This window comes from Neophocaena asiaeorientalis, unplaced genomic scaffold (genome assembly GCF_003031525.2).
Source record: "Neophocaena asiaeorientalis asiaeorientalis breed wild unplaced genomic scaffold, Neophocaena_asiaeorientalis_V1.1 scaffold43, whole genome shotgun sequence".
NCBI lineage: Eukaryota > Metazoa > Chordata > Mammalia > Artiodactyla > Phocoenidae > Neophocaena > Neophocaena asiaeorientalis.
The window spans coordinates 7,608,099-7,625,996 of NW_020173674.1; the positions used below are offsets into that span (position 1 = coordinate 7,608,099).

Below are 17,898 nucleotides of genomic sequence, written 5' to 3' on the forward strand. Positions count from 1 at the left end.
CCTTCCCCTCCTCCCCAGGCCGCCAGCTGACCATCTTCAACAGCCAGGCTGCCATCAAGATTGGGGGCCGGGATCAGGGCCGCCCTTTCCAGGGCCAGGTGTCCGGCCTCTACTACAATGGGCTCAAGGTGCTGGCGCTGGCCGCCGAGAGCGACCCCAACGTGCGGACCGAGGGCCACCTGCGCCTGGTGGGGGAGGGGCCGTCCGTGCTGCTCAGTGCGGAGACCACGGCCACCACCCTGCTGGCCGACATGGCTACCACCATCATGGAGACCACCACCACCATGGCCACCACCACCACGCGCCGGGGCCGCTCCCCCACGCTGAGGGACAGCACCACCCAGGTGAGGGCCCCTCCGCCGGTGCATGAGGAACGGGGCTCCAGGTGGGGAATAGGGCTGATGTCTGCATAGCAACTGTGGCGCTCAGGAAGGGTCTGAGGGGACTGTGGTTTAGGTGGGGCTGGCAAGGTCTCCTTTCTTTCTTTTTTTAAAAATATATTTGTTTATTTATTTATTTGGTTGTGCCGGGTCTTAGTTGTGGCAAGCGGGCTCCTTAGTTGTGCCTCGCCAGCTCCTTAGTTGTGGCATGCAAACTCTTAGTTGCAGCATGCATGTGGGATCTAGTTTCCTGACCAGGGATTGAACCCAGGCCCCCGGCATTTGGAGCACGGAGTCTTAACCACTGCACCACTAGGGAAGTCCCCAAGGTCTCCTTTCTCGAAGCGGTTGTCACCCTGATGACCAGGGATGTTGTAGATGTGGAGGTGACCACTATTTCTAGGGGGGCCATTCCCAGAGTTGAGGGGGAGTTTGGTACCTAGCTAGACCAGGGAAGACCACCCCACTTATGAGAGAGGAAGTCCAGGCTGGGGATGAGGGGTGGAATGAACCCCTCTGCCTGCCCCATAATGAAGGTGACACCCAGTGTTGTGTGGGCATCGAGGGAGAGACGGAGGGAGCCAGGATGGCGTCGCTTTGCGCAGGGCACAGAGACAACAGCACTGGAGGGGCTAGTGGCTCACCCAGTGGTGGCAGCCCCTCTCCGGAGGCTGATGGAAGCAGGAGCAGCCTCTCCCTGATGGCTGGTGTCCTTGCAGTGAGACTGCCAGCCCGCTGCCTTCACACGTCCTCTCCGTGTGACCTTGAGTAGACACTGCCGTGTAGCAGGCCTCAGTGTCCTCCATGCCTGTGCCTCAGAGCTGGGGCTGGTACAGACAGTCCCCTGGTGCTTTACCCTCCCTCCCCACTGCCTGCCCCACCTGCTCAGGTGCTCTCCCTGTGTCAGGTTTGAATTTATCTTCTCTTGCACCCAGGGGAGCACCGGAGGGGGCTGTACCTGAGAATGAGGCTCCACTGGGGAAGGACAGGCCTGGCTTTTCTGGTGGCCAAAGCCGATTGAGTATATGTGACTTACCAAGCATGCCCTGGAGTGCAGCTGAGTTTTCTAGTTGTTGCTGCCGGTCATTGTTGGCCAGCGGGGGGAGGGCTCACACCTGGCACACTGGACCTTGCTCAGTCACCCTGCTCCCTCTGCCCAAGCTACTTCTGGCCCCCATCACACATGGCTGTGGGCCTCTGGGCCTGGAGGGACCTCTGCCCTCCCAAGGTGAGGGAGGGGCTGGGTCAGCCATGGGGCCGTGTCCTGCCTCCACTGCCAGCCCTCCTTCAGCCTCTGTAAATGAGGGCTGGGTTCTCTGAGCTGCAGTCCCCTCGTCCCTGCCCGTCAGTGCTGCAGGGGCCTGGGTCTGGCTGACAGCCTCGTCCAGGCAAGAGAGTCAAGCCTGAGCCCCCTTCCGTTCTGCCTTCAATGCCAAGAAAATCGAGGGGACCTGAATGCCAGGCCTTGCCCTAGGGAGCGGGGAGCCCTGGGAGAAAGGCCTGGCTCTAGCCAAGGTTGGGCACCGGCCATTCCCAATGCCCAATGGCAAGAAGGGCTGTCCAGTCTCAGTGTGAGGTGATGGGCAGACCATCCAGGTAGAAGGGAAGGGTGGGGTTCTAGGGGTCATAGCTGTGCTGGTGGAGCCTGCACAGGGGAGACTGGCGCAGAGGGGCGGAGATGCAGAAGGAAAATTAGTCTTCCAGATCCCACCTTGCCCTTGGGTGAGGGCTGCAGTGTCCGAAGCTCAGGGGGTGGGGAAGAAGCAAGATGTGACCGTTTCACCCCCTACCCACCCCAGACTCCTCCCATCCTTGGCCTTCAGCCTGGCCCTCTCCCTGCACCCGAAGTCTCTCAGAGTCCGTTCCTGCTTGGATTCTGGGTTTCCCTCCTTGAGTTTCTTCCCTAGCACCCCTTGAGAATCCCCCCCACCCCTTAACACTCACTCATCTTGGGGATTCTCTTTCTTTGCAAGCAGGAGGAGAGAAAATGCTGACAAAGTCGACTCCTGTTGTCATGGCAACCACAGCCCTAATTACCGTATGCAGCCCGGTTTCCAGGCTCCAGGAAGGGGGTTGGGAGAGAGATGAAGGTGGTGGGGTGGTGAGGCTGGAGCCAAGAAACCCCCCAGGTCCTGCTCCGTGTCTGCCTGTACTGGCCTCCAGAGGCCCCTGTGCTTCACCTCCCTGCTGCCCCGGGCCCCCTCGCTCTGGCCCTGCAGTCCCAGTTCCGGGGTCCAGTCTCCCAGGCTTCCCAGAAATAAATGGCACAACGTGTGCTGTTTCATTGATCCCCGGGAGCGAGGGAACCGCTGCAGGGCAGGCGCTGTTCAGTCTGCCTTTGCACAAGGGAGGTGGAGGCCCATGGTCACCCAGCGAGCGATGAGAGAGCTGGGGTGTGGACCAGGGTGTGTGTCTCAGCCCAGGGCTCATCCCCTGTGCCTCAAGAGGTGGCTGTGGGGCCTGCTGACCCAGCCTGGAACCCTCTTCTTTCCCCCCACCCTCCTCTCGCCCCCAAGAACACAGATGACCTCCTGGTGGCCTCGGCCGAGTGTCCGAGCGACGACGAGGACCTAGAGGAGTGTGAGCCCAGTACTGGTGAGTGCCTTTCCCCCCTCCCCTGCCCCGGGCCCGCTGCAACACTGATGGGAGGGGGGCGACTGTCCCTGCCACCTGGCCCAAGCCCGAGGGGCCTGCTGCCAGGCCTTAACTTTCCCTGGTAGCTTCCTTTCCCCTCCTACCATTGCCCCAGGTCCCGCAAATGCCCCCTGGCGAGGCAGTTTCTGGCGTTTTGGTGCCCCTCAGAGATAGTGAGGTCCTTAGCTTGGGGTCCTGGGGTTGAGGGCCAAGGGATGCTGGGAGGGAAAGAGGGAGACTTTTCCCTAGAAAGATGAGTAACTGCAGCTCCCATGAATCCTTAGGGTGTGTGTGTCGGGGGGCGGGGTGTGTGGGGGATGGGGATGGGGAACACAGGCCTAGGAACTACAATTCCCATCGACTCCTGGGTCCAGAACTACAACTCCCATCAGTCCCTGAGGCCTGGTGTTCTTTTGGTCGCTAGAAGAGGAGGTCTCTGCTGGCTCCTGAACCCTCCTCATTCCCAGAGTCAGGGAGGTGGCCAGACACTGCCGGGGCTGCCAGGCCCAGCTCGGGCAGTTACTACACAGTGTCGGGCAGCATGCTGGGTAGGAGGTGTCCCAGCCAGACATGAGGTCCCCCGGGGAGATTGGGCCTGGGGTCTGGTCCAGATTTCTTGTTGGGGAGCTGCTATAGGAGGAGAGCAGAGCTGGTAGGGAAGGCTTACAGGGGGAGGCATTCCAGGGCTCTACTTGATGCTTCCAGCTGGAGAGAAGGGTGCAGCCCCAGAGAGAGAGAGACCAGATTGGCAAGGCAGGGGTGGGCCTTGGGTGCCGACTCAGAAGTGTGGGGTGTGGAACGGCACAGGGGGTGCCTCTGAACAGGTGGGCGGTGGCTGGGAGGAGCTGAGGGGATGGAGGGCCCGAGGAGCTGAGGTCCTGGTGCTTGAGGCTGGCAGCGGGAATGGAAGGAGACTGGATGTGGCCAGATTTCCCAGTGGGAGTGCGTGGGCTTGGTGGTGTCCTGGATGAGCCCCTGGGAGCCTCATCCCTTGCTTGGGTTTCCAGAGACTTCTCTCCGTTACTTTGCAGTGTGTGGCACCTGGGTTGTTGGTACTGGAAGGCTGGAGGTTGGGGCAGGTGCCCACAGGGTCGGGGCGGGGGGTGATGGGATCAGCTGAGGTGGGCAGTGTGACCTGGGCATATCCTGTGAATCTGGCCTGGGCATGAGCCTAGGGGGTCTGCCAGCCCCAGAAGAGACACTCTGGGGCTGAAGGTGAGGGTGGGCTGCAACCAAGGAAGGAGTGTGAGGAGCCTTGGAGCAGAGGCTCGGGTTCCAGAGACCAGGGGCAGAGAGGTTTCTGGAGCGCAGGCCTCCAGGCCCAGAGGCTGAAGCCTGACTGCTCCGTGTCCCCCCAGTAGGCCAGAGCTGAGGGGGTTGTTCTGGCAGTCCTGGGCCCTGAGGTCCTTGGGGGAGCCTCCGGCTGCTGGGCTGGAAAGGCCTCCTCAGCCACAGCCGAGAACCAGTGCTTTCTGGACAGACACCGTCCGCTGTGGGGAGTCTCCGCTGCTGGGGCTCTCCCCTCCGTCTCACTGGGTGAGCTCGGCTCAGGGATGCACCCTCACACCCCACCGTTGCTTTGGGAGGCTCTGGGAACCTGGCAGCTTCGACACAGCACTCTCCTTGCACCCTGCTTTTCCGCCTACCTAGTTACTGGTGGGGCTTTCCTATAGGTGGACACAGTACCTCAAGCCTAGGCCTGAGGGGAGTGCCTGTGACACATGGTCCCCTGAGAGCCCCGGGATGGGACTCTGGGGACAAAAGGCTGTGCGGTCACGAGAAAAGGGCCCGGCTTGGCCCTGCCACACATGTTTGCACACGCAGGGGTGGGAACTGCCAGGTGACAGGAGGAGCCTCTGCTCTCCCTGGACCCTGCAGATGGCCATGATGCAGGGACGGGAAGCGCACACTGGGCTACCCCAAGGCCACATCCTGTCCACCAAAATTCTGGCCTCACAGCCCCAGCCCAGGGTCTTGTCAGGGGCCTGGGTGTGATGCTGAGCGCGTGCACAGGTGGGCCGAGCTCTCTTAGGCTGTGTTGGGACCACGGAGTGAGGAGGAGCTGAAGTGGGCGGGTCAGCTGCCCTCCCCGCATCAAAGGGCCAAGTATGTGAGGGGACAAGGAGGGTGGAGGAGGAATGGAAGCTGGGGGATGGGGAGAGGCTGGCGGGCCAGCCCAGCACCCAGCTTTAAAAATAAGAGGGAGGGAGGGCAGAGTGCACGCTTGAGCCCCCAGAGAAAACCATCGCAACCCACAGGTGTGCATCGCGTATGTTTGCACCTCCACGCTCATACTGCCCTGAAATGCTTAAATTGGATTTTTATCTTGATGGGAGGCCAGACAACGACCAAGATGGCTCCAGGGTCCCTCAGGCTGATTTAGACTGTGATACACCCCACCTGGAGAGGGAGGGGACTCAGGCCAGAGCCCTCTTGTGCCCCCAGTGCAGGGAGGCTTTTTTTCTAGCAGACAACCAGGACTCCTTGGGCTCCAAGGTCAGTGTCAGAGGTGGAGGCAGCCTGGCTGGAGACAGCAGCTACCCAGGGGCTGCCCGCAGGCTCTTTGCACCCCTCTCACCTGCCAGATCTTCCTTCCTGGGTCCAGGTGTGAAGCCTTGGGTCATCCCTGAAACGTTTCACACCTTCCCTTGACTTGGACCCCTCCACAGACTGCAGGTCCCAGCTTCCCCAGCCTGGAGAGCCCATCATCTAACGGTTATTTTACCTGAGGTTGGCAGCCCAGCCAAGAGTACTGTGTTGATGGACACGGTATTTAACTGCTTTTGAATGGGAGTACCTTTATGGGGACCTGCCCTGCATAGTAGGCAATGTGACCCAACGCCCCTCGCTGCCTTAGCCAGCCTGTCCCACACCTTGTGTTATGGGCCTGGCCCCTGTAGGAATTGCTCCCCTTGAGGCACATAGGAAGTGCGCACACGCAGACTCAGACCCACAGAGGGACCCAGCTACATGCACACTCGTGTCTGACCAGAGGCACGCCCACATCCAGGCACAAACATTTATGGACCTACCAGCAAGCTCACGCACATCCACTTCCACAGGTACTCATATGTTCAGACCTAAAGGGCACACACCATTTGTGCCTAGAGCAAAAGAGGCACCAGGTGCTTAGATCTAAAGAGACACGCATGTATTCAGAGCCCCGGAAGTCCGATGAACACAGGCAAACCCACACACGTGCACATTTTCACAGAGGTACACACGTGTGCTCAGAGCTACAGTCCTGCATGTGTGGGCTTAGGGCTCCACACCTAGATGTGGACTCACAGGTGTCTGCCTGTTTAGACACTTCCACACGAGCTCAGGTGCACAAGGGTGCATACGCAGCATGTCTTCAACCCACCAAGGCAGTTGCATGTGCTCAGAGCTGCACATCCATGCACACACAGACCCACTGAAGCGCACATGTGCACATCTATCGAGGAGTAGACCAGATGTTCCGAATACATGCACGTGCTCAGAAGCACTTGCATATTTCACACACTCACGAGACACGTACATCTGTGTGCTCAGACCCTCAAGGCCCAGGCATATACGAATCCTCAGACTCTCAGGATTCCACATCCACACTCAGCTCACAGAGGCACACACACGTGTACAAATCCACTTGCATCACACACATGCTCAGGCCACAGAATCCTCCACGTGAGCTCAGACTTACAGATGTTTCAGAATCACAGGTGCGTGTGTGCGTGTTCAGGGCAGGCACGTATACAACATGCACAGACCTTCTGAGATGCAGGCACACACGTGCACGTGGGCGTGTGAATTCAGGGATGTGCACGTCTGCGCCCAGGCTCACAGAGGAGCACGAGTGTCACAGCTCCACCCCCGCATACACTTGGGCTCAGACCTACAGTCGCCTGCACATCTGTTCACGTACTCTAAGACACACACATCCTCAAAGGCATATCCTCGTGTACCGACGTGTGTGCTCATGCTGAGGGCCATGAGGGCACACGTGTGTGCATCCTCAGGCAGGCTGTGTGTGCCCAGACCCAGGGGTCCAGGCACACGCACACATTTCTTCAGACTCACAGACCTGCGCCCCTGCCCCACCGCCCCAGGAAAGGAGACCCTCGGAGGCCCACCTCAGCTCAGACCTTCTGAGGCTCACTCTGATGTGCATGCCTTATGCTCAGACACAAACACACGTGCTCAGACCAAGACATGCATACTCGTATTCAGTCCCACGGTGGTGTACACACACACACACACACACACAGAGTCAGGCCAACACTGACACGGGCGCTCACAGCTGCTGGTGTACTTACTCATATGCTTAGAGGTACACATGCAGCTCCACATAGAAGGACACCCACATATCCGTGGACCCTCAGGCCAGTCACACATATTCAGACACAGTAAAATGCATGCTTCCGTGTTCACCAGGTGAGCACACAGACCCACAAGGACCCACACATACATGTGTACTCGGCTTCATATAAGCCCACGTGTGCTCAGACCCAGAGAAGCAGCCTCACGCACTCAGCCCACTACAGAGGCGTTGCCCCCGAGCACACATACACAGGGACCTCAGAGGCATACACATGCTGAATTCCACAGGCAGACACATCTGCTCAGACCCACACATCCAGCTCAGAATCACAGAGGCACAGACATGTTCAGATCCCAACGTGTCTTAAGGTAACACTAGTTGTAACAGAGAAACTCTCAACACCCGTGGTTAAACACATAGACATTGACTTCTTCACGTAAAGTTATAAACACTGTTCCTGATGAGTGAGCAGCTCTTTTTTTTTTTTTTTAGCATCTTTATTGGAGTATAATTGCTTTACAATGGTGTGTTAGTTGCTGCTGTATAACAAAGTGAACCAGCTATATGTACACATATATCCCCATATCCCCTCCCTCTTGCGTCTCCCTCCCACCCTGCCCTATGCCACCCCTCTAGGTGGTCACAAAGCACCAAGCTGATCTCCCCGTGTGATATAGCTGCTTCCCACTAGCTAGCTATTTTACATTTGGTAGTGTATATATGTCCATGCCACTCTCTCACTTCGTCCCAGCTTACCCTTTCCCCTCCCCATGTCCTCAAGTCCATTCTGTACATCTGCGTCTTTATTCCTGTCCTCCCCCTAGGTTCATCAGAACTATTTTTTTTTTTTTAGATTCCATATATATGTGTTAGAACATGATATTTGTTTTTCTCTTTCTGACTTACCTCACTCTGTATGACAGACTCTAGGTCCATCCACCTCGCTACAAATAACTCCATTTCTTTTTATGGCTGAGTAATGTTCCATTGTATATATGTGCCACATCTTTATCCATTCATCTGTCGATGGGCACTTAGGTGAGCAGCTCTTTTCAGGGCGCTGATTCAGGGCTGGTCTGTCTCCACTTTGAAGCTGCACCATCTTCACCGTGACTTCCCGAGTTGTGGTGGAAGGGGATACGCAGGGAGGGGCATGAAGGGGAGGGTTTATGGGCCAGGCCTGGGAGGAAGAGGTGTGCATGGGCCCTACTGATTCTGTTCTCCAGAGCTCGGTCATGTGGCACGACCTAGCTTCCAGGCAGTCCAGGAGGAAGCAAAAACAGATTTGATGACCAGCTAGCCATTTATTTGCCACAGTCTGGGCTTTGGGTCACCAACGATCCAGTCCACTGTTCCCCCCACCGACAGAACACACCCACTCCTACCCAGGAGAGACAGCCGAAGCCCTACCCGGTTAGGATAGTCATCTCAGAGGTGAGGATGTCTGGGAGATGGACCCGCTCCATTGGGTCCAGACTTGGCTCCTGGGTACCCATATGTGGTCTGGATACCCATGAACTAAAAGGATAATTGATCTCACTGCCCATACAGCCCAACACACACCCAGAATACCATGATGGGCCAGAGAAAACCACCACCGTAAAACCCTGCGTCCAAAGGGAAGGATGGAGGGCGCACGGCGGCTTGTAGTTCCTAGTGTTGGGAAGATCCAGCCAGCAGGCAGCTTGAGGCTCTGCCCTCTGTAGTGGGGAAGTTTCTCCCTGAAACCCCACCTCTGCTGTGTGGGAGAAACTCACCTCTGCTTTGTCTGGGGCCCTGGCGCTGCCCTCTGGCAGACCCTTCCCAGTCCTCCATCCTCTGGGTGGGTGTCGGGAAAATGACCTCCTTGGAGGTCTCACAGCCTTGACGGCCCTCTCTTCCTGCTCATGCATATCTGGGGGCTCAAAGGTTGTTTTAAGGCTCCAACAGTCAACGGAACGACACTCAGAGTTCTCTCCTAGACATAATTCTCAAGCCTGTTTATTTCCTTGTTTCTCTGCCCTATCTCTTAATTTAGTGGTGACTATCTTGAGGGCGTTTGAAACAATAGGTGGGGAGCCACACCCTTAGTGTGATCCTTGAGGCAAGGCTGAGCCCCGTTTTTCAGGTGGAAGTGTCACTGGGCCACCATCCCTGAAAGCCGTTTCCAGTCTTCTAAGATTTGGGGTTTGGGGGCAGTGGTTCTTCTGACACTTGCCGGCCCCGCATTTCTGGGCTCTCTCTGGTCCCTTCATCTCTGTTGCAAACGCACCAATTCTCGTCTAATGTTGTTTCTTTCTTGTAATACGTTACCAAACACAGAAAGTAAAAGCCGGCATTGTCCCGACTTTTCTGGCACCTTCCCTTAGTGCCTCAGCCTCAGTAAGCACGTGGTCTGTCCCAAGCAACGGTTGGTGCCAGGTGTCGTGCCGCTGCGTTATGTGGTTCTGCATCTTTCCAGCCTCCAAATCCATGTTCTTGAATTGTTACCTGAGGGCCACAGGTTTTTGTTAATGTGACACCCACTTCTGGCTGTGTCTGTATTAGTTAAGGTAACATGTGTTTCTGTAACAGATAACCTTCCCCCGAATCTCAGTGGGTCCTTAAAGGGGAGTTTCTGACTCAGGTGAAGCCCCACCTGGGTGCTCCTGACCAGCAGGTGGCTCTGCCCCAAGGAGTGCTTGGGGAATCCAGAGACCTCCCATCTGTGGCTCCTCCATTTCAACACGTGGTTTGCAAGGTCACTGGAAGGAGGAGAAGGAGTGCGGAGGATCGGGCACTGGAGCTTTTATGGGCCGGTACTGGCACTGCCCACTGCTTACTCCTGTGGCTGCACCTACTTGCAAGGGATGCTGGGAAATGTAGTCTCACTACCCGAGGGCAAGAGGTGGTCACAGAGGCACAACCGCGTGTGTTCAGACCCGTGGTGGCACGCTCACATGTTCTCAGCGACACATTCATGCATTCACATGCACACAGGAGCTCAGACCCAGGCCTAGGGGCAGGCGGACCACACACAAACCACGTACAGAGCACAGGCTCACTCACGTGCACACACGTCCGCTAAGACTCGCTGACACGCGTGCTCACGTGCTTGGATCCATTGAGGTTCGCGCGCACATGCACACACACACACACGCGCGTAGAGACACGTGCCCAGCTGTGCAGAAACAGACCCTCAGAGGGGTGGGTGCACACAGTAGGCGCTTCACCATCTCTGACCGTGACTCCACCTTGACGTTTGCCCTTGCTGTGTGTGGGTTTCCGGGTGGGGAGGGGTGGTACCCTTCAGGCCACTGCACACAGTTGCACAGATTGTTCTCTGCTGGAACAGGTGAGTAAGGGCTGAAATCTAGCCAGTGCTCTGCTTGCCAAGCTGTGTGTCCTGCGCCCTGGAGCGGGGCTGTGCCCACCAGGAGAACAGAATGCCTTTTTCCAGTTTTGCACAGAGATACTGTTTGCCAAATGGTGTACCTGCAGGGCTGTGGCCACACTGAGGGTCTGCCCTGTTTCTAAGCCACAAGAAATGCCCTGTGGACTAGTGGCCTTCTTGCCGTCACAGCCTGGGCAGGGCACCCAGCACTGGCAGATGAGGCCTCAGGCAGCTGATTGCTTAGTCTCTGACGCTCAGCCTCAGTTCTAGATGCTTCTTTGGGGGTGGGCACATCTTGCTTGGGAGGGAATGGGGTTCTTGGGTAGATTTTCAGTCAAAGGCCTTCTTTGCCCTAAAGGCAGAAAGGGCCCAGCTTGCTTGTCCAGCAGCCCCCAGAGGCAGGGGAGCTGGGGGAGGAGGGTGCTCGGGAATGGCTTGTGGTCTCCTTGGCCAGAATGGAATTCCTTTTAGTAAGCGGAACTGACATGCACTGAAATTCAATTTAGGAGCAGAGGGTGGGTGGCGTCTATGATAAGTGCTCCTGTGAATATTTCCCAAATGCTGCAGTTGCCTGAAGTGGGGGAGGGGAGGGAGGCTGCCTAGGGTCCTTATCAGACCCCCAGGGGCACCCCATCCCAATGTGCACCCTTGGCATAGAGCTGGACCCAGGGTCCGAGGCACCATGAGTCTTCATGAGTTTGCACCCCCAAAAGCCCAGCGGGAGGGGCGTCCTGGGGAGCCCCCAGTTGGACTTCTGCAGTGAGAAGTCTCTGAGGGTTCCTCCCCTCCTCCAGGCCCCACTAACTCCTCATTGGCACAAGCTTGCCTGACCCTTCCTGCATGACCCCAGGAAAAGACGGTACCCTACTTTGTGTGTGACTTCACTGCCACAGAGCCCAGGCCGACTTGAGTGAGAGTTGGGGAAGGAAGGCAGCGTGGGGTCTCAGTAGTGTGTCATCTTGTGGTGAGGGGTGTAGGGCCCAGGGAGGAAGTGGCATGGGAGGTGGAGGCTGAGGTTCAGGGCCAGGAGAAGGGGACACCAAGGGGCAGTTGTGGCAGTGTGGGGGGATGTGAGTGAGGGCAGGGCACCCTCAGGAGATGCTGTCAAAGCCTCGGGCCAGGGAAAGTCCCCAAAGGAGTTGGGGACGCAGGGACAGGTCCGAGACCCAGAGATGGAGGCCAGGAATTGGCTGGGGTTGAAGGGCAGGGCCAAGAAGTCAATATGACCAGGACTGGGAGGGCTCTGGAGGCAGGGTTGGGGGAGGCAGGAGGTTGCACAGGGGGACCCTGGGAACCTGTGTGTCCCAAGGACCTAAGGAACCAGTGAATTGGGGCAAATGGTTGTGGGTGGTGGGGGTGGGGGGCGGCTCAGGCTGAGCAGGATTTGTCTGTGGTCCAAGGCCTGAAGCCCCCGTACACCCTTATCTACTGGGGAGGTGAGCAAAAGGATAGAAAGCCAAGGTCTACGCCCTGATTGGCCTGATCAACCCCTTGGGCCATGATGTGTCCCCAGCAAGGGCCTTCCCTGGCACTGAGTCCAAACCTGTGCCTCCAGGACAGAATAGGGACAAGGTGTCAGAGGCACCCAAGGCAGGGAGGAGCCTCTGGAGGTCTGCCTGGAAGAGGAGGTATTTGGTTGGATTCAAAGGATGAATGAGATATCAGCAGGGGAAGGGTGTTCTGAACAGAAGGCAAAGTTCAGGAAGGGAGCATGTGGTGTGGGCCAGCAGTGGGGACCCCAGATGTGTTCAGGGTCCACACAGGGAAGGGAACCTTGTCATGGCTGGGCCCAGATGCCACCACTCGAAGGGCTACCAGCCTCCTCCTGAGACCTAACAGCTGAGTTTGCCACTTACCCAGGGGCCAGGTTGCTGGGCCATCCTTGGTGGGTCTAGGGCTCCGTAGGGATGGGAGGACAAACTATGTTCATCCACAGGCTGGGATCCAGGCCTTGGCCTCACCCTGGGCCTAGAGCCCAATACCCTAATTTTATAGATGAGGAAATTGAGGCCCAGAAAATGAAAGAAACTTGCCCACAGTCACACAGGAATTAATGACAGAACAGGTCTTGGCCTCCCACATTAAAATCCAAGCCAAGAGTCAAGCAGCCTAGCAGATTCCTGCAGGCGTGGGGAGGATGAGTCAGGCCTTCCGGGGCTCCTTGTGAGACTTGGCCCTCGCCTGGCCTCTGAGAGCCACAGAAGGGACTGGATAGTCTATTCATTCATGTAGCCTGACAGTGATACCTGGAAGACCCTGGAAGTCCTGCCCACCCCAGGCCTCAGCATCCTCCTCCATAAAAAGCCGGGGTTGGACAGTTCCAGCCCCACAAAACATGCTTCTCTGCTCTTGGCTCAGTTTTCCAGTGTGGCTGAGCCGGTGGAAGCCCAGGTGCCCCGAGGCTTCACAATCTGGGGTGCAGGTGAGCCCCTGTCCAGGGGGAGATTGGAGCCTGGTGGGGAGAGCAGCCTGAGGAGCTCAGCAAGGCTGTGAGTTCAATAGCAAGGTCTTGGCTGAGCTGGCTAGTGTGGCCAAGGACAGCTCTGCCAAACTGCTGGAGCTTGCGATCTGAAGGATCAGCAGAGGTGTTTGAACAGCAGGGTGGAGACCAGAGCGCTTTGGAGGGGGGGAGGAGGAGGAGAGGTGCCAAGGTGTGGTGGTTGGTGGCACATGGCTGGCCTGGATGCACTGGGGCAGAGGGGTCTGTCAGGGAAGCCCTGAGAAGCCTCCCATGGAGCGGGTGGGAGGTTTGTGGTGTGATCTCTGAAGATCAAACCCTGCAGAGAGACCAGGGAGCTGCACTCAGACGGGGGCAGGGCTTGAGCTGTGCTGGAGGGAGAGCTAGAGAGGAAACCTACAGCCCCTACCAGGCCCAGAGCTGCTCCTCCAAGAGGAGGGAGCCCTTCCACCAGCCACCTAGACCCAGGGTTGCAGCTCTGTTCTACCCCAGACCAGTGGATTGCAGTGCTTTTGTTTGAGAGGGGGCCCAGCGGGCTGATGGGAGTTGTAGTTGTTGACCCAGGGGCTGATGAGAATTGTGGTCCACACCCCTGTAAGGACTAGTGGGAGTTGTAATTCTCACCCTCTGGGGCTGATGGGAATTGCAGTTTTGGCCCAAGGGACCCCAGTTATCCGACCTAGGGAGTGAGGAGACCTACACCCCTACCCCAAAGGCCCTCCCCAGTAGTTCTCCTGGGCCCTATATTAGCAAGTGCATCCTTCCCAGATGGCTGTGTATGTATTTTCTTTTCTTTTTTTGCTTTCTTCTTCTTTCCGTTGTTTTATTATTGTTTTAACAATAATAAGAGGGCCAGAGGCCATCAAGCCCTGGCCAGGTCCTGGCGGCCCATGGGGGTTCTGGGGAGGGGGAGGGGGGGAAGTCAGTGGGGGTCAGAGGTGGAGGGTGAAGAAAGAGAAAGTTGGGGATTTAGGGTTAGCTCAAGAATCATGTACCCCTGCCCAATTCCCTCACTCACTCCCTGTCCTTCCTCACCTCCTTACCTCAACATGGCTTCTCACCACCACTCCCAAAGTCCTATAGGATAGGACCCTCCTCCAATGTGCCCGTGTGTCCCTGCCAGCTCTTCCTCCTGGACCTCATCACCTCCCACCTTCAGTTCTCCTCTCCCCATGACCAACCTGCAGTTAGCCTTCAAAGCCCCTTCCCATGCTCATCCCCTCCCAAGTCCTCTCACCCATGAGGCAATTCCTACACAGCTGCCTGTCACGTGCCTCCTCCCCAAGCCTTCCTTCCCACTGTTCCCTCCCTCCCCCACACGCTGACACCAAGTGGTGGTAACAGTTCCTCAACGCCAGCCTTCACTGTGCAGATTTCAGCTTTGTGTTTAATGAGGGGGAGAGGGCCCAAGTGAGGGAGGAGAGAGAGTATTCTGGAGGAAGCAAGTTGTTCAGGGAGAGGAGAGTGAGGGAGGGAGATACCAAACAGATAGAAAGGAAACGTTGTACGGAAAAGTTGTTTTTTTCTTATTTTTTCCGGGAGAACCCGCTTACACAGCTCTGTTTGTAATTTTTTTCTTCATGCTAAAATCACACGGCCTATTTGTTGATGTAAGTTGCCTGAATTCCGTGGTATGCTATCTTCTTTTTTAAAAACAAAAGAAAAAAAAAAAAAAAAGCAAAAAAAGAGAAAAACCCAGAAAAAACCCTAAAAGATATTGTTGTTAGGTTTGTTTAAATGCTGCTCTTGTATCTGTTTTTAAAGCCTTAAACGAGTAGAATTCTTTTTTTCTTTTCCATTTCTTTTCTATTTCCTTTCTTTTCCTTTTGGTTTCTTAAGACAAACAAAAGACCAAAACCCAGAGAGCCACAGAGCCCGTGCGTGGGGTGCCCAGGGCATCCGAGCCGCTGCCCGCTTAAAGCTTAAAGCGCAGTGCTCCGGCCGGCTGGCGGGCGGGCCCAGCCCGCTCTAGTCTCCGCCAAAGCCAATTGGAACCGATTTGGGTGTGTGAGGCTGTTGTTTCTCTCTCTGTGCCGGCCGCCTGCACCCTGGCCCTCGCTGACGCCCTGTCTTTTCTCTTCTCTCTCTTGTTCTAGGAGGAGAGTTAATATTGCCCATTATCACGGAGGACTCCTTAGACCCCCCTCCCGTGGCCACCCGATCCCCCTTCGTGCCCCCACCCCCTACCTTCTACCCCTTCCTCACGGGCGTGGGTGCCACCCAAGACACCCTGCCCCCGCCCGCGGCCCGCCGCCCGCCCGCCGGGGGCCCGTGCCAGGCCGAGCAGGACGACAGCGACTGCGAGGAGCCTATCGAGGCCTCGGGCTTTGCCTCCGGGGAGGTCTTTGACTCCAGCCTCCCCCCCACGGACGACGAGGACTTTTACACCACCTTTCCCCTGGTCACGGACCGCACCACCCTCCTCTCCCCCCGCAAACCCGCTCCCCGGCCCAACCTCAGGACAGATGGGGCCACGGGCGCCCCTGGGGTGCTGCTCGCCCCCTCCGCCCCGGCCCCCAACCTGCCAGCGGGCAAAATGAACCACCGAGACCCGCTGCAGCCCCTGCTGGAGAACCCACCCCTGGGGCCCGGGGCCCCCACGTCCTTCGAGCCGCGGAGGCCCCCTCCCCTGCGCCCCGGCGTGACCTCCGCCCCCGGCTTCCCCCATCTGCCCACAGCCAACCCCACGGGGCCTGGGGAGCGGGGCCCGCCGGGCGCAGTGGAGGTGATCCGGGAGTCCAGCAGCACCACGGGCATGGTGGTGGGCATCGTGGCGGCCGCGGCGCTCTGCATCCTCATACTCCTCTATGCCATGTACAAGTACCGCAACCGCGACGAGGGCTCCTACCAGGTGGACCAGAGCCGGAACTACATCAGTAACTCGGCCCAGAGCAACGGGGCGGTGGTGAAAGAGAAGGCCCCGGCTGCCCCCAAGACGCCCAGCAAGGCCAAGAAGAACAAAGACAAGGAGTATTACGTCTGAGCCCCCGGCACCGCGGCCCACTGCCAGCTGCCCCTCCTGGGAGGGCCCGAGAGGAGGGTGCGGCCCTCTCCCTGCCGGGGCCCTGGGGACCCACTCCCTGGCTGCCTCAGACTTCTCTCACGACGAGGAAACGCAAAAAAATGGAAAAAAAAAAAAAAAGGAAAACCCCGTGCTCGTCCCCTTCCTCCTGCCGCCCGTCGGCGCGGAGTCATCGTGCGTCCTGGGGCTGTCTGTCCCTCTCAGCTCTGCGCCCATCGGGCAGGGCACGTGCTCACAGCCCTGGGTTGATTTATTTTTTTAAGGGGGGTAGTTTTATTTTGGTGGGGTTGGGAGGGAAGGAAGACTGGGGGTTTTGTACAGTGTCAACTACTCGTCCTGTTCATTTTCCTCCATTTTTCTTCCTCCTCCCTCTGTTCCCCCAGCCTTCCTTCTCTTCCCAAGCCCTCCAGTCCCCACCCCAGGCTTGCTGTCTCTCTGTCCCCACCCTCCTTCCCCAGTTCTCCTTTTTGTGTGTGTCTGGTTTCCCCCTTCCTTTCCTCCCTTTGGGTTTCCAGAGTCGGTGGGAGAAGGGCGATCTAGATATCGCGAGCAGCAGCCTGTGGTACCCACTGGGCGCGGGCAGCAGGGAAGAGAGGGAGCCAGGCATTACCCGCATACTGCTGGGTCACTTATCTGCCCACAGGCTCCCTGCTCCCCCAGTTTTTTTTTTTTCTCTCTTTGTTAACAAATGTGTCTGAGTCTTGGATAACACCCCAACCCCGGAAATGTGTGGGAAAAGAAAACAAAAACTTTCCAAATCCAACGGTCCTGTGCAGTTTGTTCGGGTTGGGTGCTGTTGGGACATTGGTCCGAGCTCTGGGCTGGGGTCTGGGTGCAGATTGGAGCCCACGAGAGCTGGTAAGTAGCCCCCAAAGTTTTGGGCTGAGCATGACTTTGGGCACCTTGGGGCAGCTTGTCTTTGTCTCACCCCCATGTCCCAGCGGGCTGGGGAAGGAGACCGCAAACAGGCCCCAGGCTTGTGAGCAATGACTGGTCTCTGGTCCCATTGGCCACGGACCTTAGCTTCTCTGGGGGCTGACAAGTCCCAAGACGGGAGCAGCGTTTTGCCCCCTAGTGGCTAAAGAGGGCCTGCCCTTCTGGTGGCTGTGTGTGCAGGGCATTGCCTTGACATAGCCCTTGGGGGAGGTGATATTATTCCTGGGTGGGAAGAGCTTCAGTGGCTGGTCCAAGGTCTCAAGGTAACTCAGTGTCTGAGTCCAGATTGGCCCCTAGTTCCGCCTAACTCCGGTCTCTGCCCCTTCTGCATCTCTAGGGTTTGGACCTTGCCCCCTCCTGGCTGACCGTGGGCAGCCCCTGTGGCCGCAGGTGGAAGTAGAGCCAGCACACCTCAGACCAGGTGTTTGCTTCTTCATGGGGACACTAAACAGGCTCATGGTCCCAGACATGCTGAGCTGGGTCTGGATTTGTTAAGCCTCTCCGTCGAAAGGAGCCGAGACTCTTGAGATGGGGGTTGTATACGAGGAGCCGAGCACCTGGGCACCCTCGGGAGAGCAAGCAGAGTGTGGGTGGGTCTGTGTCTCCCAGGGGGCCACTGGACACAGTACTCAGCCACGCTTCCGTCACTCAGGTCTCCTCTGCCTTCGGCCTGGTGGGTCTCGCCTCCCCCTCCTGGCTCTGCTTTCTCGTGCCCTTGGCTCACTGTGGCCCTTCACCGCCCTGTTCTGCTTCCTGAGCTCCTACCTCGGGCGGCTCTGCTGCTGGCCAGCTCATTCTTGCAGCATCTTCCAGTTC

At 57.5% G+C, this 17,898-nt stretch overlaps 1 protein-coding gene across 2 annotated transcripts in view; it reads left to right on the forward strand.

Moving 5' to 3' along the window:
* NRXN2 (neurexin 2) overlaps positions 1–16,548 on the forward strand; it is a 98,014-nt gene extending 81,466 nt beyond the window's left edge. The window contains exons 20-22 of one of the 2 annotated variants that reach the window (XM_024749166.1): positions 19–344; positions 2,897–2,975; positions 15,803–16,548. In XM_024749166.1, the coding sequence (XP_024604934.1) occupies positions 19–344; positions 2,897–2,975; positions 15,803–16,107 (710 nt within the window). In that variant the 3' untranslated portion in view covers positions 16,108–16,548. Of the gene's footprint in view, positions 1–18; positions 345–2,896; positions 2,976–15,220 lie in introns of both variants that reach the window. The other variant, XM_024749165.1, reaches the window with a different exon arrangement.
* The last annotated feature ends 1,350 nt before the right edge of the window (positions 16,549–17,898 follow it).